Raw genomic sequence first — 22341 nt, 5'->3', positions numbered from 1 at the left:
CAACATCACTCAGCAACAGAGAGGAGACCGTGCATGGTTTTGTGGTTCATTTCTTAAAGATTGGGATGAAGCTGACTTTCTCCATATTGCCGCATCAGATGAATTCTTCATTTATACAGTCAGGAAGCCAAATCATAAAAATGACATCATTTGGGCTGCAAAGTTGGATGATATCAGCGATGACGTGCGCTATCGCCAAGTTGTGAAATTTCCTGAATGTTTGGGAATTTTTCTCCGTTTCACAGCCAAATGGTTAATGTGGATCATCAAAGACAAAGGACAGTCATGGAATGGCGAATACTTCAGAGAAACTGTGCTTACTGGTGGAGTATTTCCTTTCCTCAAAGATTCTGAAAATGTGTTATCTATTGAAGAAATCACATTTTTGCATTATAAGGCACCATTTTTCGAAGCTCTTCAGACACAGGAACTGCTTCGAAACAGTGGTATCGATTTCTTCTCGTCAAGTGCATTTCCAGGTAGCTCCCCTGACCTTAATGTGTGTGAAAACATTGGTAGTATCTTAAAGGATCGTGTTGAAGTGAGCACAGTGAACTATGATGGGATACCAAGCCTCGACGACCTCCGAAGAGAGGTGACCGAAGTGCTCAGGGAAATGGAGTTTGAGTCTCAGCTTTTTTGCGATTTACTGAAATTATACCCCTCAAGAATGCAGGCTGTAGTACAGGCAGATAGAGGCCACAAAATATCAAATACTCCAAGAGAAACTTAAATAAATACCTGTTCTGAATTACTATGGTTTTTGTCCATATCAATTTTAGTTTATGCTGTAGAGAGGGGGGGGGGGCCTTTAATTTCGAAACACCCTGTAATATGTTCATACAATCGAGTAACCTACCATTCATATTGGATATCATTTCTATAGCTATGGAATGCTTCCACCTACAATTCCAGTACCTGTTATTTAGTATAACACTGAACCGTCTTCTCTACCAGAGAGAGAGAAACGACAGTTACATTTGCTGTGAACTTGAGAGCACTTTTTTTTTTACCTGGTGCAGTAGTTTTCATCAATAGAGACACAATAATCCATATTTAAGATATTTAATTATCTAATTAATTTTGTCTTGAGACCACTAACTAAACAAAAACAAGAAAATGTTGGCACATTTCATAATCATACAAACTCGCATTGTTAAGAATGCAGAAGTCTGTAGAAATAGTTATGTAGGGAATATATTAGCTAGGAAAATCTACTAGTAGAGTTATGGTAGATGAAGGCAAAGGTAAGGTAGAGAGAGAGGTAGAAACTGAACGCAAAATAGGATGTTTGAAAAGTGAGACCCATAAAACCAGCGCCTTCGACACAACAAAATGTGATGAGGCAAGTTGTAAGTGTTGAACCTTGACCCATCCAGTGGGTGGTTACGATGGATCACGGCACCCACTAGGATTCGCCTAAGGGTGGGACTGGAAACAGCAGGCGTTCAAGTTCAACCAATTAAGAAGAAATAGGGTGTTCTCCAGTTGAAAAGAAGGAGTCTGATTTATCCTTATTTTCGATTACTTATTGAAAACAAACTAATGATGACATATGACAGGGAAAAAGTTTTAATCTGTCCTGGGTCCTGAATCAAATATTGGTGCAAATACAATAGAAGCTCAACTCACTGCATAAATAAAACATAATTTCAGGTCTATTTTAAATGTATTATGATGTAAACAGATATTACTATAGTAAAATCACATCGCCGGTGCATCTGATGTCTAGGCCAGTCCCTTACGACGCTCTTGATTGGCTGTTGATTAGCCAATCACGGGGGTGGAAACTCTCAGTCTCTCTCAAGAGTTAAGATAGGCAGGATGCATGTTCCAATCCTCATGAGGGATACGTCTTTCAAAAGCATCCCTCAGGAGAAGTGGAACATACATCCTGCCTATGTGAACGCTCCAGCCCTGCCATCGGCTTATCAACAGCCAATCAGGAGCGTCATAAGGGCCTGGCCTAGACATCAAATGCACGGCTGATGTGAATCTATTATAGATTGAATAATGTGCACTACTAATTTTACTTCAACATAAATGTCATAGATGACATGATAATGGATTGGCGATCTGGGAAGATAGAATACTTAGTCCGCATAATTATGGTTGCCACTTGATCTTTACGAGTTTTGCAGAGATGCAGGTATATACATATAATATTAGAAGTTTCATTGTCTATGAAACGTGAGCTCCAAAGATATATTTTTAAAACTCTGGACATTACCTTTGTACATATCAAATTAATTAAAAGCGAGAATTCTGGCACTGAAAATCTTTCGTTGAAAACACTGAGTATCGCACTTGATAAGCGTACTACCTACTAGCGATACAAACTGCATGCCCATAGGAGATTGTGGAGGTAATTGATTACTTTTTTACTGCACCTATTCGTAGGATATGATGATCATGAACTTCGCACATAGGGATTTGAACGATTTATATCAATTTCGTTGTACTTAAGGTACATTACTAATATATACTTATATATATATATATATATATATATATATATATATATATATATCTATATATAGATATAATACATCTATACCTATATATCTATAATATATATAGATATATAGATATAGATGTGTATATATATATATATATATATATATATATATATATATATATATATACATATATGTATATGTATATGTATATGTATATATACATATACACATATACACACACATATATACATATATATGTATACTATATGTATATATATATATATATATATATATATATATATATATATATATATATATATATATATACATATGAGAAGTATTATTTTTTCCTTTCTTATTTGTCCCAGATATATTTACAAATAAGTTTTTAATAAGCATAACAGCATTTATGTATCAGTATATAACTCATTAAATCATATAGGAAATAATTTTATGATATATCAACAGATTGATGTACATTAATCATATCAACGTCATATTCTGATAAGAGTCTTACCTTTTATAATATTGTATTTAAATGAGAAATTATTTAAAAGTAAAAAAAATATTGCAATTTGTATATGATAAATTTACATGAATGCGCCATGAAGAAATTGCTGCTGAAAATGCAGATGTGGAATCCGCATCGGCATTCAAACTTGGATAGCGGCCCCGTAGACATTTTATTCCGCATAGCTGACGAAAATTCCGCACTTCGGCAACGCTGGACTAAGAACACCAACCTGAAGGAGTGATAGAAAACGAGTAGGCAAAGATCCTCTGGGACTATGGTATCAGAACAGATAGTTTGTTAAGTGCCAATAGACCAGACGTGATATTGATTGACAAAATCAAGGAGAAAGTATCACTCATTGATGTCGTAATACCATGGGACACCATAGTAGACGAGAAAGGAAAAGAAAAAATTGAAGAGATGGATGTACAAAGGATAGCGAGCGTTGGTATCCAAGGAAAACATAATATGGTAGTGGGGTCGTGGTGTGGCGGGGGCGGGGGTGGGCAGGGGGGAGTTGGGACTGAGTAAAATAAAGGATGATCATCTCATAAATTATACTTTGATAAATAGAAAGCGTATGGAACTTAGGCCAAAGGCCAAGCACTGTGACCTGTGCGGTTATTCTGCAATGACTGAAATTGACAGTAATAAGGTTTGAAATGTGTAACAGGAAGAAAAACCCGCTGCTGCGCTATGGATCAATTGTTCGGAGAGGGTGGAAAGTAAGATGGAAAAAAGAATACGAACGAAGGTACAGTAAAAGATATGAAAGGGGTTGCAGCTAGGGGCCGAAGGAACGCTGCAAAGAACCTTGGGTAATACCTACAGCGCATCGCATAAGATGCATTGACGCACTAACCCCCTACGGGGAATTCTATTTTGACATAAATAACATAAAAATACTCTCTTTCAAAGACGTTAATTGTCAAAACAGCCGTGCAGGGTTTAATATCTGTCATACGTATACGCCCGGAGCTCACTGAAGTTACTTAAGTGTATTTTTACAAATTTTACTAAGTTTAGGTGGGTCCGAAGCAATTTAGTGCTATAGTCATGTTCCTCAATCATTGTCAAGAGACTAAAGAGAGATAACATTAATAACCATCGCCGCTGCATCGAGGCCGTTCGTTGTACTTGGGTCTTTATCAGAACTAAGAAAGGATGCAGTACAGCACTGGTCAAAAACCTCTTACAGCAACCATAAATTTGAATATAAGCTCAAATCACCGCAGGTAACACCAACAGAAACCACCTCCCTTTCTATATCTACTGCATTCCACAGAGATTATATTTTTACAAATGCGTAGTTTTCACAGTAATAACTAGTTTGCGAGGCTTCCAATATATACATATTATTAACGATCCAATGATGATTAATTTTTCGTATATAATCGTTTTAAGCGTTGAAATCCAAAAGATAAGGGAAAAAATATCCTGGGGAAGAACTTCCTAATGTCTTCTGGGAAAATGGAATTCTTTCTGAACCAGGAACGCCCTGCTCTTGCATATATTGCTGCCTCGGATTCCATCTTGCCTTGGAAACCACCAACCTCTCGAAAACAGAAAAAGACTCGTGCATACGGGTGGCAGATACATACAGGGTGTCCCCACAAAAACCCAAGAAATTTGGTACAGTTTATCTCATTGTTGGAGACAGAAAACAGTTGTTATCAGAAACATTGTTAAAACAGAGCAAAAACACAAGTGTTAAATGAGGTGGTCAAAATGCTTTTCGAGGGCAGCTACACAGCTATGTAGACGGTCTAGCCGTCTTCAGTCGCCCTTTGGATGACCTCAAACGGGATGTTGTTCCAGGCTTCCATCAACAGAGTTTTAAAGGATTGTTAGTCTGTGACCTCTCTCCTCTGTAACTAAATTGATGTAACGATAAAGGGTAAACTCCACATAGTAAAATCTATTACGCTGAGATAGTCAGGAGTATATATTACTTAATTTTTTGCAGTTCATCGATAAAGTAAAATACTTGTGCATAAAGTAAATCTAAAATTTCCAGTTTTTTTGGGGGGGCACCATGTAAATTAAGCCTGCCTTTTGTTAGTTCAAGACCCTTGTACGATGACGGCCTGTAAGTGATGGCAAGGTGTTATTACGTGAACATAAAGGTCTGGTGTGAACTTCTGGACTTGGAGTAAACAACCGAGGCGCATTCGTATTGAACAACATTTAAAACATCGTATATTCTTAAAAGAGAAGTCTAATTCAATATTCTTTTCCCACGTTCGTCGTTATGTTGCAGTAAACTATGTTCAAGAATGGCTTCTCATAGCGTCAACTCGCTCTGCAGTCCATGGGAAAGATTCATGCAACTAGCCGTAATGAGCCTGCCATGCATCCAAAAAATAAAAACCAATGCAGATGGCGAGCATCTGTATCCACAAATTCATTTTCTGGATTCACTTAAGCAACAGTAATCTCTCTCTCTCTCTCCAATGGAGTCCCCAACTAGTATCACTGTTCCAACTTTCTTACTGTTACATGTGGAACATTATGACAGTGTAGCATGCATGTAAGAGGAAAGGCATACTTCAGTTTGGTACCACTTCAGGTTTTGTTCTGAAATTAAACGAGGGAAGCTGTATAGTATCATTTCTAAGAAATACTGTAATTTACAGTGTTATCGTTTAATGTTTTTTTTTATACTTAACAAAAAGAGCAACATATCCTTTCTGAAAGGATTAATATAATGTTGTTTTTGTATGTTTTTTTTCGAAAGTTATGAAAGTAAAGCCATGTATTCTGAGAATAGGTGTATAAAAGAATAATTTGATTAGCAATAACACACTATATATTATGCATATATATATATATATATATATATATATATATATATATATATATATATATATATATATATAGAGAGAGAGAGAGAGAGAATTAATTTCCTAAATTTCAAGTTGTCTTCTTAGGAATCCTGCTGTCATTTGAAATTTCATCTCTCTTAATAAATGTGCTGCTGCTTTTTTTCCCATTTATGAATGACAAAGTAATCAAGGATTAAATAAAGTAAAATTAAATCACTACCAAGGAAAATCAAGGCATTCTCAATTCAGGCAGTGGAAGCGCTGAGTTTACCCAACCTGTTAGAATTGTTATTCACGAGTACCGATTCGCTAGTCGCCACATTTACAAAGGCCGATTCGCAACCAATGACCCACCCCAGCCCGGCAACGCCCAGCCTTTTTTGTTCTCTTGTGTTTCAGGAGAATTTTTTATAAATGCAGGTGCGTGGGGTTAGGTCAGCATTGGCATTGATACAAAACCGCACACTTAAAAAAATCCTAAATTCACTCATTTTTAATCAGACGTTTTACCAAAGTCTAGTAACAATGAAAGGTCCGAGTAACTTGGCGCATGATTGACCCCGTTGCATGGGCATTAGATAAGCAGCATCTGGAATCGTAGACTCGTAAAGAAGTGTCAAAAGGCAAATAAAATACAATATGAATTTATGGGTATACTGAGGAGACAGCAAACCGACACGGAAAAGTAATAAAATGCAAGGCAAGGTAATGTTCATCATTGGATAACAAAAAGTAACTGATGCGCGGCCAGTGACGAAGATGAAAAGGGAAAAGATAAAAAAGGATGATGGACCAGTGGAGTAAATATGTAGAGGGAAATAAATGAGACTTCGGATAACAATGAATCAAGAAAGGGAACGAAAGTGATAAATTAAAGAAAGGGGCAATGAATATATTTAGCGGTAGTTCCCTCATGCAGGATGAAACCGTAAAAATTGCGTGCATGCACACAAACACCCACACATGCATATGGAGATATTATCATTATCATTGGTATTATTGCTGCTCTCAGGACGGGTTTTGACTCACGTATGTACGAACAAATAACTATAAATCCTAACACTGTAGGACTGCAGAAAATACATGGCTGGATTGTTGGCTCTTCAATGTTTTCCAACGGCTGTCTCCGGTCTCAGTCCACCAATGGGATTGCTGAACCAACGTGTTTGGCAAGAGGGAAGCGGCGATTGGCTGTGACGTGCTTGAAGAAAGCCAAGACGACAGGTTTTCAGGAAACGCCAGTATTCCGTGACTGGGGGTGGAAGACGGTGCTTGGGATTGCGTTTATCATTCTATGGTGTTGTTGGTGGCAGAGCTGCCATTGAGAAAGGTGAGGTGGTTACGGTTTATTAGTTGCTAGTATTATCTTTTGTGGAAAGTGGTGTTAGGCTGTGCCCCTGTCTATGATAACTTGTGGAAGTTATGTTTTGGATAACGAACGTGGAATAGGCTGTGTTTTTTTAACCAGTTCTCTTGCGCGTAGTTCAGGTCTTACGGATTATGAAATAGCGGATTGAAGGAAGTGTACGATAACGTATCAGAGTAGAGGGAGCTAGTATTTCACATCCATCAATTCCGAGACGCGAAAAGGCAGCTTAGTAGGTTACTATGCATTTAAGGTTCCATAGCCATAAATTAACGTAAATGCCCGAATCTTTTTAAGTTTTGATTGTAAAAGATTCCAGTGGTCCTTGGCGTTTTTTTTTGTACCTTGTCTAAAATGTAAGTTGTGTAACCTATAACCCACATTGTGGATTAAACTTCTATGGGGAGTGAAGCATACTCCATACAGTAGTCTCTTTGAAAATTCATTGTTATATGTTGCATTGCTTAAATTAAGATATATTGCAACGGTGTGTTCCATTTGGTGATCAAAATAGCCTAGCATAGTAGAACCAACTTTTCGTCAGTTTTAATGAGCTCTCCCATGGGGTAAGATATAGGTATAAAATGTGTACATTTATCTAGCTACAAAAATATAATTTTGTTTAATATGCTTAGGCTTAAGTGTGTATAACCTATGTATGTGTATATATGTGCATGTATATACGTATATAGTATGTAGACTTATTTATAGTGTATGCGTGTAAAATACATACTATTTGCATACATAGTGTGTTTAGATGTGTATACATATAATTTATGAACCAGTTCTTGCTTGAAAAAGCCTGGACACCGGCGAAACAGAACCATAGCAAGTGAAATAAATGGAAACAAGACCACGCCTCCTGTTTCCTTATAAACAGTTTTGAAGAAGAGAACATCAATCAATTTTTTTTTTGTAGGCGATCGCCTTGTAGCATTGTGTACGTGTACGATGTATGTGTAGGCTACTATGTGTAGGTGTACTCCTAACTACATAGGTGTACACCTACACATTACTCCTAACTACATAGGTGTACACCTACACATAGTAGCCTACACATACATCATACACGTACACATAATGCTACAAGGCGATCGCCTACAAAGAAAAATTGATGTTTTCTCTAATGCTGCTAATTTTTCTTCAAAACTGTTTATAAGGAAATAGGAGGCGTGGTCTTGTTTCCTTTTATTTCACTTGCTATGGTTCTGTTTCGCCGGTGTCCAGGCTTTTTCAAGCAAGAACTGGTTCATAAATTATGTATACACATCTATACACACATGTAAGTATAAATGCATAATACATGTAATACATATGTATATATTATGTATATATATATTATATATATATATAATACAAATATATTTATAGCTCGGAGGACGGCAGTTTGGGATGAGGGGGTTGTAATTACTTTAAATTTATTTACTAGGGCTTAGTTATTTGCTTTATATTTACATATATTACATGGTATCGCTACATTATTGTTAGTTTTATTATTAATACTTATATTACTATTAAAATAAATTTCTTCGTGTTCGGTGTTTGGGTGGGGCTTTTTTTGGCGTGACCTTGGCCCTGTCTCCTGTTCCTGGGCAGTCAGAGGGTAGGGCAGTATCATCTTCCATCTGGACCTGGACGTTAAGAGTCTGCTTGCATGTTGTCAAACGCACAGCTTCTGTTATTGTGAAGTCCATTTGTATTTTATTCTGGTGATGTCTTATCAGTTCTTGTAACGAAGGTTTCTTGTTCTGTCTAGTATTGTTAGATGGCTCCCTTGTTTGTGTGCAACTAATCTTCTCGTAATTGATGCCCCACCGATAGTTTTCAATGGAAGGTCTGGGTTCATCCTCGGGGCGAATGCATTCATAATCCACATAAATAAGTTACCGTTGGCGTGGGTGCATAGTTGCTGTTTTTCATTGCAAGGGATGCTATTAGGTTGGGCTTAAAATGTACCCTTAAACTTTTAATATTTTACCCCGGCTGTGTCCTCTTGTCTTGTTTCCTCTCCCAGCAGCTCTTCAATGCATCAGTCTTCCATGTTAGTTCTTAACCTTGTGTTTAACCACATAATTAATTTTTTTTTATGTTGCTATGATTCATCGAAGTATTCATTGTTAAAATTAGTCTAGTTGTCTTGAATTTGTTGTGATAGTTATATATGTTGCATTGTTTTGTTGGTAAAAAAAAAATTATTTCTGATAATCTCGTTATTTTCAAATCGGTTTGTTTATGAGCAGATGTTTTATTCTGTTCACCTCCGTGTGTCGCTTTCCGTGTGGTACCTATAGTGCAGGATTAAGATATTAATCTAGGTAAAACGGATTTAGGTCCGTCGCACAAATATTATCGGACTTACTGACAGTTTATAGGTACGCTTCGGGGCACTCCTCCCATTGAGGCATCGCCCGACATTAGTTTCCTTTGTGTACCATGATCAATAGAGAATGTATACTGGTGTCGTAATTGCTTTTTCCAGCGTTTACTGTACGTCTAAGGCGCTGTTATTGGGCAATGCTAGTTCCTCGTTGAAAGTGTCGTTTACGTGCTTGACTACCGATTTCAGGGTCCGGGTTCGATTCCCTACTCTGCCGACAAGGAATCTGAGGAATTTTTCTGGTGATGAAATTATTTCTTGATGTGGTTCGTATCCCACGATAAAATGTTGGTTCAGTTAAGTAACTAATTGATTCCTACCCACGTAAAAATCTCTAATCCTAAGGGCCAGCCCTATGAGAGGTGTTAATCGGCTCGGTGGTCTGGTTAAACTAAGGTGGAACTATGCGTTGTTTCTTATGTAGAATTTCTCTCTCTCTCTCTCTTTTGCGATGAATGTCAATGTATATTGTATATTAAGCAGATTTCCAGTTTTCATGGTTACTAAATACGGTGTCCTTTAAATTGTTCTCGTATGTGTTCACCATAAATACGCCTTGGGAGGAACCCAAGTTAACCATATATTCCCAGAAGTAGCCTCCTTTGTGGGAGTGAAATGATGCCGCTTTTGTACGTGCTTAGAGCACGATCCTTTGTTCATTGAAGAGTGTTTGTGGTAGTGTGTCCGAAAGCTTTCGGCGTCCATTGATTAGATTTCCTGGTTTAAGATTTGCACGAGTTTATGGATTCGTTGCTGATAGTGTATTTCATAGTTTATGTATGGGGTGATTATGCCGTTCACGGTCTTGGCTATATTGCAGGTGGGTGGTGTTAGAATATGGGCCGAATTCTCGAGCTATTCGGTTAAATATTCTCGTGTCACTGTTAAGTGTCTGCTTGGCAAGTCTTGCCATTTTCTTTAATTAGCCAGTAGGTTTTTTTTTTTTTAATTCTAATAATCTCTCCGTATTCTAGTCTCAGTAGCCTGTACTTACCACGTATCTACATTACTGTTTTGTCACCTTTACGTATAAATTGCCCGAGTTCTAAGTTCCTTGCCGCTTACTTTAAACTTATTTTACCCCGGCTGTGTCCTTTTGTCTTGTTTCCTCTCCCAGCAGCTCTTCAATGCATCAGTCTTCCATGTTAGTTCTTAACCTTGTGTTAATTTGGTAAATTTTCATTTTTCATTTTTATTATTTCCTGCATATTTGCAAGCCTTTGTTGTTCATCCTTTACTCTCCCACCATTTGCCTTAGTGTCTAAATTGCCTTGCATGTCTGTTGTTCATCTGCGAGGTTGCATATGGTTTCCTTTCTGTCCCTAGTCTCCTGTCGCAATGTTTTTCATTGTCTGCAATTTTATTGGGGAATTAATTCCCTTCCAGGTGCGTCTCTGCTTACTACTATTTTTGGGTCGGTTTTAGAATTATACTATGTTATGAGGTGTAACTTAAATTGTATTGGTTTTACATTAGATTTCTGCTTATTACTGGTACATTTGTTTGTTTATAGCCAAAGTTTGTTTATAGCCTAGCTTTGGCAACTATTTTTCTCACTTTGTATTTAGTTTAGCAAGTTGTTTTTGTTTTAAGATCCTCGTGAACACACTTTACTTTCAATGGGTTTGAATTTTGATGTGTTTAGTTTTAAATTATTTTACTCCATTAACAGCTTTTGCCATAGCATACCGCTAATTATTTTGACTCGTTAATGTTCTCGCATTATATTTTAGTCTTGAAAATGCGATTAGGCATTAATTTTACGTTGGTGTAGATTTGCCTTAAGGGTACTAAAGATTTTAGTGTTGAAAGAAGTACGAACCCAGTTTCCACCCACGGCCTTACCACCCAGTCCAAAAGAAGTTAATAGCTAGTTTTCTTGTTGGCACAAAACTTAATTTGCTGTGTTCCCCTTTCATAAGCGTTCATGGTAATGATTCCGTAGACAGCGAAGAAAGTCCCCATTTGAATGATTAAGTGCATCTCCCATGCGTTATGTAAAGACCAGTTAGGTTGTAGGCTTTACGGAAGTATCGAGAAAGGCTGAAATTCCCCACTCCTTGACAACAAGTAATATAAATAAAAATAAGCCTTATTAACATTAGTTCCTGGTCCGCAAATTTTAATATGAACCGAACGGCTGGAAATAGGTTTGGGTACAAAGATTCTGCTCTACATCAGTATTTGACAAATGCAATGGTGTGCTATTTTTCACAGGTTAATGTCTTTTGAGCCCATGGTGGTTAGCTGCTGCATATCCAAACAGCTTGAGAAACTGTCCTTCCCATCTACTTTGCCTTGATTTTAGGCGCATAGATTTTGTGTGATGGTTTAAAGAATAAAGTTGGATTTTTAACATGCTAATCATCAATATCATTGATGCGTGACTATCTCTAACGATTTACTGTGTGAATATGAATTACTATGAGATTCAGGGTCTCTGTAACACGGTTTTTTGGACTTTGCTCCTTGTCAAAGCATCGGATGTAGCTGAAAGTTGACATAGGTATATTTTACAACCACACAAATTTTGTCAGCATTTTCAATAACCTAAACCCGATAGTTTTGATTTTTATAGAGTAAAAATTATCTAGCCGACGCCATGGCCAATGATTACGAGCCAAGAGTCGAAAAAAATTCGTTACGTAAGCAAGATAAACAAACCCCTTCTGACGAAATGTTGCCCCGCCCATCCACCAGACAGAAACTCCATTGGCTCTGAAACCCAAAGACTTTATGAATGGCGAAACGATACATAGATGTGGGTGGGGTATCAGTGCTAGCGTAGAAATACTACTGTAGCAGTAGTGCCGCAACAGTATAGCAGTAATATACATGAATTAAACGTTTAGACCAACTGCTGGGATCCTTGAAGATCATTTAGCACTTCTTACAACTACTCGAGAAATTAGTTTTTATAGCCAGAAGTTAAATTTTCTAATCCAACAATGCCCATGGTAGCCTTCAGTGTTATCCTGAATTATAACGAGGCGAAAGTGGGTGGAGCCTCATGAAGTCACCATTCTGACGATAATTGGTGAAGGTATAAAGCCAATGTACGGTACCGGCCACTTTTTTTTCAGTAAATAGGTAGATAGCCAATAAATAAAAATTGCTTGACATTGGATATAGCAGTTATCAAATCGAGCTTGTCTACTATGTTTTTGGTAATTACCAACAATTCCCTACATCTTGTCAATCTGATTGTGACCTATAAAGTAGACTGTAATTTCTTTGGAAACTTATTTTGGGAGTTAGACTAATAATAGAAATGTTTTTGTATTAACATATTTTGTTGGTTTGTTCATTATGACAATTATCAGTTGGGAGGTTCCAGAGTTCATTAAGGTGTACTGCTTTGCTTGTATTTAAATTTGTATGTCATTGTTGCCAGAGGTTTGGCCTTCGTTACGCATAGCCAATCATCCATCGAGAAAGAGGGAAGAAATGATGTCATAAGTTACGTAATCGAGTGCGTTCGAAACCTTTTCTCTGAGTAAGTTGGCCCGTCTTCAAAAAAGGTCACTTTTACATTTTAAGTACCAAATGTATTCAACCTACGTAGTGCAGAATACACTCAAAATTTATGTTGATATAATATGTATTCTGAATAAGCGTTATATTTATGAAATGCATAGATAAAAAGTTATTGCGAAAAAAGTGTTAGAGGCCCTGAGTCTCATAGTAGTATGCTAGAATGTGTTAGTTTGCTAACTCTGGTCATATTTTGATTGCTATGACATCGGTGAATAGTCTCTCTGGCCCCAGAATTATATGTATGGCCCTTATTTCACGAATTAATTCATTCTTTGTCGTGACACTTGAAAAAAAAACTGGTTTTAGAACTGCAGAGAATTAAGTCATTGTGAAGTCTCTTGTCAGCTAACACACTTTACTAGCAGTTGTATACAGGTGTGCAAAAATCTGCAGTGGATGCTATGACTTGACTCTTAAAAATTTGCTTTATGCGCTGATGACTGGGAAATAAGTGGCCTTCCATATAATGATTTGGTTGCTTATGCTATTGGTGTAGGAAAAAAAAACTTTACTTTATTGCATAATCTAAAAGTTAATTATTAGGCAGAATTGCTGGACTTAAATTTTCACTTAATTTAAAATTTTTAAAATTATAAGTTTTGATAACTTGGTGGACATTTTAAATGTTATGTAAATACTTTTGACTTCCTTCATATTCTAGTAGTATAAGTTTTAAGATCATGGCAATGGCAAACTTTTTTTCTTTTTTTTCCCCCACAGGCAGCTATGAGGTGGTTTTTGGTAACTTTTATTTTTGCATTACCGCTGCATGGTACGTATTCCTCGAGTAGCCTTGATGCTTCAGTCAAGCTTGATAGCCTAGATCCAAAAAAAGTAAGTCCTGACAATTTTTTTAAGCTGGTAGCAGTTTACTTTTGCCTGGTATTAGATGATCAACGAGGGAAATTTTGATACTTTGAGAAAGATAGGCTGTTATACGTAAAGCTGGTAGCAGTCTACTATGGCCTGTTATTAGATGACTTTGGAGGGGTGGGGATGGGCGAATTCCTCAAACTTTGAGAAAGATGGGCTTATTTACACTTAAGCCGATAGCAGTTTACTATGGCCCTGATATTAGATGACTGGTGGGGGTAAATACCTATACTTTTGAGAAAGATGAGCTTAAAATTTTTGAGAGATTAGCTTATTTAAAATTTTAACTTTTCATTTCTGGTTTTTATGGATTTGAAATATGACTGTTTATTACTACTTTGCTTTGTAGTAAATGTAGTTTATAGTATTTAAAGGGCAATTATCATTAAACAGGGGAATCTAGGTATTTAATTTACTTTTCAGTTGGATTCCATCCTGGATGAGAAACTAGAACGCCTTCAGGTAGATGTCCTTAGAATGTATCAGGATCAGCTAAGAAATCACCAAGAAATGTTAAGTAAAGTAGAAAGACAAAAGAGACAAGTTTTAGATCCTGTGGCAATTCTTCCTCCTACTGATTTAAGCCATTCATATACTTTCGACACGGGAGTTGGGAACAGGGAAGGTGAGTATAAAAAAAAAAAAAGTTAATTTTATGGAAATATGAACTTGACAAAGATAGTATCTAAACTTGTCTTGAATGAGGAAGAAATTTCAATTTGAAATTTAGACGTGAGAACCGTGATTTAAAATTTGCTGAAGTATCATTTGCGGAAATTAGGTAACTTACGGGACTGGGGGCTTTAATTTAGGAATTCTGAAATTTATCATTCGTTCCCGTAGTTGTTGTTGTAGACAGCTTTGAGTTTGCTGGATACTTGGGAAGTCTGACAGTCACAAATGTATTTCCCCTGCAACTTTCAAATCTAACGGCGATATATAAGGTTAGTAGTTTATTTAAGCTTTATAGAATGATTTGCAGAAATCTGAAACAATGTTGGTGTTAATCCAGTTAGCTGCTGTGCAGTAGAAAAATGTGGTTTTCTTTGAACCTGATAAGTTGGCTTGTTCCAGGCTCAAGATGGCTTTGGGTATATCATGGCAGATGGTATTCTACAAGTAGTAAAAGTTCGTAATGAATGGACAAAAACTACCAGCGGATGTCGTTGTGACGGATCTAGTCCTCCGGTGAGCTTCAGTAAATGAAACCATTTACTTATAAATTAATCTTTATTTTTAAGAAACCATTTAACATAGTTTCTTTTCAGGTCGGTCGCAGCCATGAAAGCTGTGCCTGTTGTGTACGTAATACCTGCCTTTGCACGTTTGCGTTAGGTTTCCATGGAGATTCGTGTGTTCCTTGTGGGACAGAGGCTCAAAATTGTCCAGCAGCAGGTATAGAATTTCACTTTTCTAATCTTGAAAATTGAAAAATAAACTTTTTCTAATGAAAAGTAATTTAATTTAACGAACTTGGATAAATCCTAAAATTCCCTCTAGGTCCTAAGAATTTGGAGTTGGATGCTGCAGTTGGATTTGAATTTGTGGTACCCGTGACTGGTCTCAAGAGGATTGTCATTACTGCTAAATCTACTGTGGTATCCTTTTTTGAATTTGTAAGTGTTTCGGCTTGTTTGTTTGGTCATACTTCAAAACGAGCCCCATTGGGATGAGAGAATTGTGCTTAAACTCTTATATATTTTTTTTCTTTCAAACACAGGATGGTCATGGCCTTCAAGTAGTACGATCTGTAACAGGACTAAGCACTTTAACCTCTGTTCATCCAGTGACACACTTGGGTTATGGAGAGTCTTATGTAAATCATTATGGCCTTTTAAAGAAGAAAAGGTTTTTGATCACGTTTTGTGGTGGTCAACAAGTTCATCAGCTTCATGAATTATCTGTGGGGTCTTCTGAGACTGCAATATCGGCTGGGTAAGGTTACTGAAATTAGTTAATTGCTTTAGTAAAGGTTTTAAGTTTTATCTATAACTGAATGCTAGGGAAACTTGTTAATACTATTAGCGACGAAAATATTTGGGTAGATCCAAAATGGAAAGCACACTGATTACGCTAATGTGGAAAGCACGTGGGTGTCTGCAGTAAGTACTTCGTTGTACTTATTAGCCCTTAGGACTTAGAAGGGTGACACGTGTTTATTATAAATTGCAGTGTGCGCGGTTAAGTATTTAGAAAGGCTTAAGCCATTTAAAAAAAAACTTATCAATGTGAGAGGAGAGTGAGCTTATTTGGGGTTTATACAGGCTTGCTATGTATGTGAGAGGCCTTAAAGTAATTTAGGATTCTTAAATACGCTTTGACAATAAGGTTCTTTAAACTCTTCCACACTGTTGCTGTTAACTTCTGGTGGCAGTTTGTTACATATCTTGTGATTAAAGAAAAGTTCCTACAGTGAAATTAGTTTTATCTCCTCGGTTATAGTTTCCATCCATTATTTCTTGTCTGGTTTTCGTTGAAGTTAAATAGGTTACTGTCTACTTTTGTTGTAACTTTTATTATTTTGAATTTTTCTGTTGTCCTCGCAATAGTATTGTTTCTAAGCCATACGTGTTTAGGCTCTATAGTTGTCTTTGGTAACCTATTTGCCTGATGGTAGGAATTAACTCTGTGGCTCTGCTTGCACCCCTTCTAATATTGTGTCCTTTCTTGGTGTTGGTGACAAACTGTGGTGCATATTAAAGATAAGGTTTAACTTCTTTTGTGTGGAGCTGCAACAGCTTCCTTGTTTCTGTATTTGAACTGCCTCATTTGTGTATCCCACTAGCTTGTCTTTTCAGCTTTTATGCATTTTGTGGATTTTAAACTCGTGGTAATAATGACTTGTGTCCTCTTGTTCTACACTCGTTCCCAAGCAGCATGTAGTTGGCATGGGTTGTTTGTTCCTATTTGTGAAACTACTCTTATCAAAGTTAAAAGGCATTTGCCATATTTTTTACCATTATCTATTTTCTTTAGATAATTTCTTAAACTTTCTACTGACTCTTGGGTCTGATGCATTTACTCCTAGTTTGTCATCTGCAAATTTGGTTACCCTGCTAGTTAGTCCTACAGCAATGTCATTATTAATATAAATGAAGGCCAATGACGGAACCCTGATAAACTGTCACATCTGCCCATTCTGATTCTTCAGTTTATTATGACCGTTTTCTGTTGTTTAGTTGAGTTAGCCAGTCTTTGATCCAGTCTGCTGTTTCTTCTACAATTCCTAAAGCTTTAACTTTAGCCATTATGTAGTTTCTCGTGTGGAGCTTTGTCAAAGGCCTTTTGAAAATCTAGAGAGTATATATGGCTCTACTACTGTCTTAATTACCAAGCGTGTTATGAAAAAACTCCAGGTTTGATAGGCAGAATGTATTTTCTCGAGTCGTATTGACTGTTTTAACAGGTTGTTTCTATCAATGTGATCCAGTTTGATCTGCAATTATAGACTCGAAAATCTTGCACGGGAATGATTTTAGACAGATTGGTCTATAATTTCCTGTCTCTTAGACCTTTTTTGTAAACTGGGGGCACATTACCTAGAAAACTGAACAGTAGGTAACATTCATTCCAAATAATAAGGTTTATCTATAAAATTTGGTTTCTTCCCTACTGTTAGTGGAAACTCGACCAGCCTCCCCACATTTTAGAGGATGGTCATGAATTCCAACTTATAAATATTTCAAATTAGAATTTGAAATATTTATAAGGTAGGGAAATTGGTAAAGTCCTTGTATACTGAGACAGTTCTGGTGGGGTTTCCCAGCATTTTGTTTTTTTTGAATGTCCGTCCACTTCTATTGGTGCAAAGAGATAATAACTTTCATAGTATAAATTTTGTTTTATATCCTTTTTATTTTTAGGCTTTCTACGATATGGCAAGCAACTGGCAGTGCTATGAAAACAAGCCAGAGTGGTGGGAGGCTGATGATTACTGTTCTTGATGGCGACAGACTTCAAGTTTATGAACTAAAAGTAAGAACTCGCCTGGTTGGTTGACCAGTTTTCCATAATATCACCCTCATAATTCAATTTCTTGTTATTCCTCATTGGGTCTAAATATACTGCTATATTAATGGCTTAAGTCTGTCTTACTTCTTTTTAGCAAAAATAAAGTATATACTCTTGGCTTGAGTGGGTATTTTTATATTCTAATTTGAAATATGCTTGGATCTGTATTTAGAGATTTATTAATTCTGTTTGGATCTCTCGGAATATTTATAAATTACTGTATGTACTTAAGTCTACACTAGGAGTTCTGGATAGTCTGCAGGTACAGAAATACTTTGCACATCCAAGAAAATAGGTGGATAAATTGTAATAATTTGGAATGCTAGTTTTGTGAAATTTATGTAATGCAGTAATTTAATTGTGCTGTTTTCCAGGAGGACCTGTGGCGTGAGTTCAAGTTCTTGAGGATCCAAAGGTTAAGTTTACTGAATCCAATAACAACTTGGGGCACTTTCAACACTGGATTTGAAAATTACTTATTTTTAGTTTCTAAAACATTGATTAGAATCTTTATTCAGAGTGGACTATATTACAACAGCCTTACTACCATTACTACTGACGAAGATATATTAGGATTTGAGAACCTGTTGGCCATAAATGTAAGAAAAGCTGGTTGTTTATTAGATGAGCGAGAATTTGAGCTTTTGGATGAATTACATTGGGATGTATTGTTGCTGTACTTTTGGTAACATTGCAAGTTTTTTTCAGTTGAAGTCCTGTCGAAATGATGTGGTGCTGCTTGCAGGATCTGGATCTAGACTTGTGCTTTATACATTCAATAGGACATTTGTTCCAATTACACTTCAGAAAGTGAGTGTTTGTAATCTTAAATGTAATTTTATCTTTAATGTTATCTGCTGGTATATAGCATACGCTTTATTCTGTCGTCTAGATGAGATTTTTGGAAAATTTTACTTTTCACCACTGAACTATGGCACTGAGCTCTTCCATACAATTAGCAAGTGCACTAAGAATATTGATATGTTGGGATATTTTAGAAAAAAAATGATTAATTTTAACCACTGAACTGTGGTACAGAGTTCCACCAGCAAATAGCAAATAAGATTATGATGTATAACTTAAGTTTGATATTGGGCCACATTTTGGCAAGGTTTTAATTCTTTGGCCGAAAACTATTCTTTATGCAGGGTTTTGGCAAAATGTTTTCCCCCCCAGTATCGTTAGGTATTTTGGTTTTAATTTTTTCTACTTTATGCTCGACATAATCTTTGTCACTGGCTGTTTAGAAGTTTACAAATTTTTTCTAGCACTGACCCTCCTAATGCCATCCATGCACTCGAGAAGCTTGCTTGGAATCTTGTTCTGGACTATGCAACCATTGAATAATACTGACTTGGTTTTTGCCCTATGAAATTAATTCATTATGCATGGTTTCTAGAGTGTTTAGTTTTGTAGTGATGTTGCTTTTTTATCCTTGCATGGGAAGTTAATTAAAAGAAATTAAAATTTTTAAAAGCATAGTTTGATAATAGGGATTATAGGTTCCTTTACCAGTTTGCTAGTGGGTGGTTGCTTGCTTGCCTCAGGAAGCCAGCTCGTGAGAATTGTACATTTTTTTCTTGCTTGTACAAAACTACTTTTCCATGCTCTGAGAGAATGTTTACTGAGAAATATGAATTTTAGGTTACTGTTGACTGATTTTCTCAGGTGGTAGAGAATTTTTGTGGTGTAGAGTTCTGATTCGCAATCCCAGTAACAGGAAGTCCATTTAACAGTTACAGTAAGGAATTGGTTGAGGTTGATGGCAATGAATATTCAGACTTTTAAATGTGAACAAGGAGTAGGCACTTGCTAGTGTTGAAGAATAAAATGCTGCACAAGGAAGAAAAATGGTCGCCGAAACATGGCTTGCTCAGTTAGAAAAATGCAACACAGTTTACACACACAGCAGAATGGAGACCAACTCGGGCAGATAGACGTATTACAGAAAAATTCTAGGGTAGTTCTAATAGTGGGTAACAGGTTATTGTTTGGCTTGTTACAGGCAATTTTAATAAGTGACAATACACCTTTTTCTCTTTGTAGATTACTTTTGGCAATTACACAAGTTTGGCTTGCCGAAAGAGGTTAGTCAACCTAGTCATGCCTTAGATAATGGACTTCATCCATTCCAGAAGGCTGCCAATTTGTAGAAACTTACCTAATTTTTCACTGTGTACATATTTGATTGATCAGTTTGAGCCCCCAAAAAACAACTAATAAAATTTCAACTAAATTGAAAAATCCTACGGTACTACAGATATTTTACTACTAAGGGACAAAAGAAAATTTTCCCCGTACCTGGGAAGCCCAATCCACATTGCCAGAAGAACAGAAAGCAACTGACCCACACTGCCTTATTGATAGGCTTGTGTGTGGAAAAAGTGTTACTGGGGAAAGGGGAATGGTGTAAAAGCAGTTTCGTGTTAAGGAAAGCGTAGGAAATAGTGTTTTTAAGTGAACTGCAGAGGGGAGTAACAAACTTCCTAAGTTGTTTAAAAATGGACCCAAGGACTCTAATCTCTACTAGACGAAATTTGCACCTAGCATTCCAGTGAGGTATATGAGAGAAACCATAAAATTATGGAAAATTTTACGTAAAAAATGATAATGTGAATATTTCGGATTAATATTAAATATAATTTAAATGCGTACATCATAATTTATATAAATACTTATGGGTTAAACATTTGAAGACTAACATTTAGATATTTATAGGAAGATATTCCCAACGACAAACATTATAATCCTAATGTTCATGATTTGTGTATTCCGGTAAATATTTTCTAGTGTAAATTATGTATGTAATTACTGTGGCCATTTTAAACGAATTTTTTTTTTTTGCTTCGTCTTGTTTACAGTATGTACTTAATATAAAGCCAGTGCATTAGTTCTTTTCATCAGTGTCATATTTGTATGCTAGTCAGTAAGTGTAAGTTACCTTGTCTGGCATCTGTGCTAAAAGCACTCTACATACACTACGTCACTGTGTACACTAACCAGAAGTGGCAAGTGTGGCATTGGTGAATGTGATTATGAAACTAAACTACTTTAAGTACCTCTGCCTCCTTAACGGGAATTAGAATGAACTATCTTAAAATAGAAGTGGGAACTTGGACTACTTTTGAAAGCAAAATAGATTAATTCAAAGCTAGCTGCAATTTTGAGACATTAGAAATGTCAATCTGCCATAAGGAAGGTTTACTTAACAAAACACTAGAAATATTGGTCCATTTATCTTCTGAATGAGAAGTAGTTAATCAGAACTAACCCATGAACAACACTAGGATTCCCAAACCACCTACGTATGTAGTTGGTAGAAACCGTTAAGGAGGAAAATATAACTCTTATAAACTATAGATTCCTCCAAAAGAGGGTAGGGAGCATGAAGTGGCAAGGTATCTCTTATTTTGTAAAGGAAAGTCTTATTAATCCAAAATAGATGTTGAGTTTGATGTATGTTACTGAAAATTAAAAGCGGAAAGAAATAAGACCCCACATGAATTTAGCTATGGTAGAGGGGTAATTCTGAAGTAATTTTACGCACTGAATGGCCTTAGTTGCTCCAGCTTGGCATATAGGCCTAAAATTTTTAAATGTAAGATCTGCAAATATAAAATTAATATCAAATTTGGGTAGTCATTGTACCTGAGAATTCATGAGTATGACTAAATGAGTCTTACTCATTTAGTCCCAAGTTCATTGTGGAGGGTGGTAGATCTCCAATGTATAGTAGTTTTGATATCCCTCTTACTGTGAAACAAATTGGACTCTCCCAAACATGTAGACATACGGCTACATAAAATTTCAGGCTCCTTAAAAAGGTTTTACCCTTACTGGCTAGCCTAAGCCATTAACACAACCCCATACATAGGCAAATTAAGGTTTGGCAATTTATTTTATATAAACATCAGTGACGTCGGAAGCGGAGAAACGGCGAGGAAAGTCAGAACTTTGCCGCGGTTTCTCCGCTTATGGACGAATATTAGATGTACCGAGATGGGGAGATGTAACTTCCCCCATGCTATCATAATTTATTAGTACTTTACTTTCAAAATATGACCTTTTCCAATTTTGTTTCAGGTGGCAGTTTTTAACGTGCAGTTTGAGAACACTTTGTGGAATTCAAGTTATGGCTACTTGCAAGAAAATAGATTGAGGGTAAGTTAACGTTGTCTTGGTAGCAACTTAATGAGCCTCCTACCTTTTGGCTCTTTCTAATTCTTTCCTTCTCTTGCAGCTAGTACTGCCTAGTCCAGATAGACCAGTTTTATATGATTTGGCTACCCATTTGGAAGAGGTTGAGGATTTATCCTGGAGGGAGAATTTAGTAGTTGCAAATACTATCAGGAAGTTTAATGTAAGTTTGTGTCTTAAAG

The 22341-nt window shown here is 36.5% G+C and overlaps 1 protein-coding gene across 1 annotated transcript in view; it reads left to right on the top strand.

The window, feature by feature from the left end:
* Nucleotides 1-6976: 6976 nt before the first annotated feature.
* Nucleotides 6977-22341, top strand: part of LOC135224225 (uncharacterized) — a 32592-nt gene continuing 17227 nt past the window's right edge. Inside the window, exons 1-13 of the mRNA XM_064263083.1 lie at nt 6977-7128; nt 13799-13912; nt 14375-14576; nt 14795-14895; nt 15026-15139; nt 15220-15346; nt 15452-15567; nt 15672-15886; nt 17815-17926; nt 18337-18561; nt 18671-18772; nt 22046-22123; nt 22203-22322. Of these exons, the coding sequence (XP_064119153.1) occupies nt 7093-7128; nt 13799-13912; nt 14375-14576; nt 14795-14895; nt 15026-15139; nt 15220-15346; nt 15452-15567; nt 15672-15886; nt 17815-17926; nt 18337-18561; nt 18671-18772; nt 22046-22123; nt 22203-22322 (1662 nt within the window). The 5' untranslated portion in view covers nt 6977-7092. The remainder of the gene's footprint in view (nt 7129-13798; nt 13913-14374; nt 14577-14794; nt 14896-15025; nt 15140-15219; nt 15347-15451; nt 15568-15671; nt 15887-17814; nt 17927-18336; nt 18562-18670; nt 18773-22045; nt 22124-22202; nt 22323-22341) is intronic.

This window comes from Macrobrachium nipponense, chromosome 20, assembly GCF_015104395.2.
Source record: "Macrobrachium nipponense isolate FS-2020 chromosome 20, ASM1510439v2, whole genome shotgun sequence".
Lineage (NCBI taxonomy): Eukaryota > Metazoa > Arthropoda > Malacostraca > Decapoda > Palaemonidae > Macrobrachium > Macrobrachium nipponense.
Note: the sequence above shows the minus strand (reverse complement) of the source record. Positions and strands in the feature narration are given on the sequence as shown.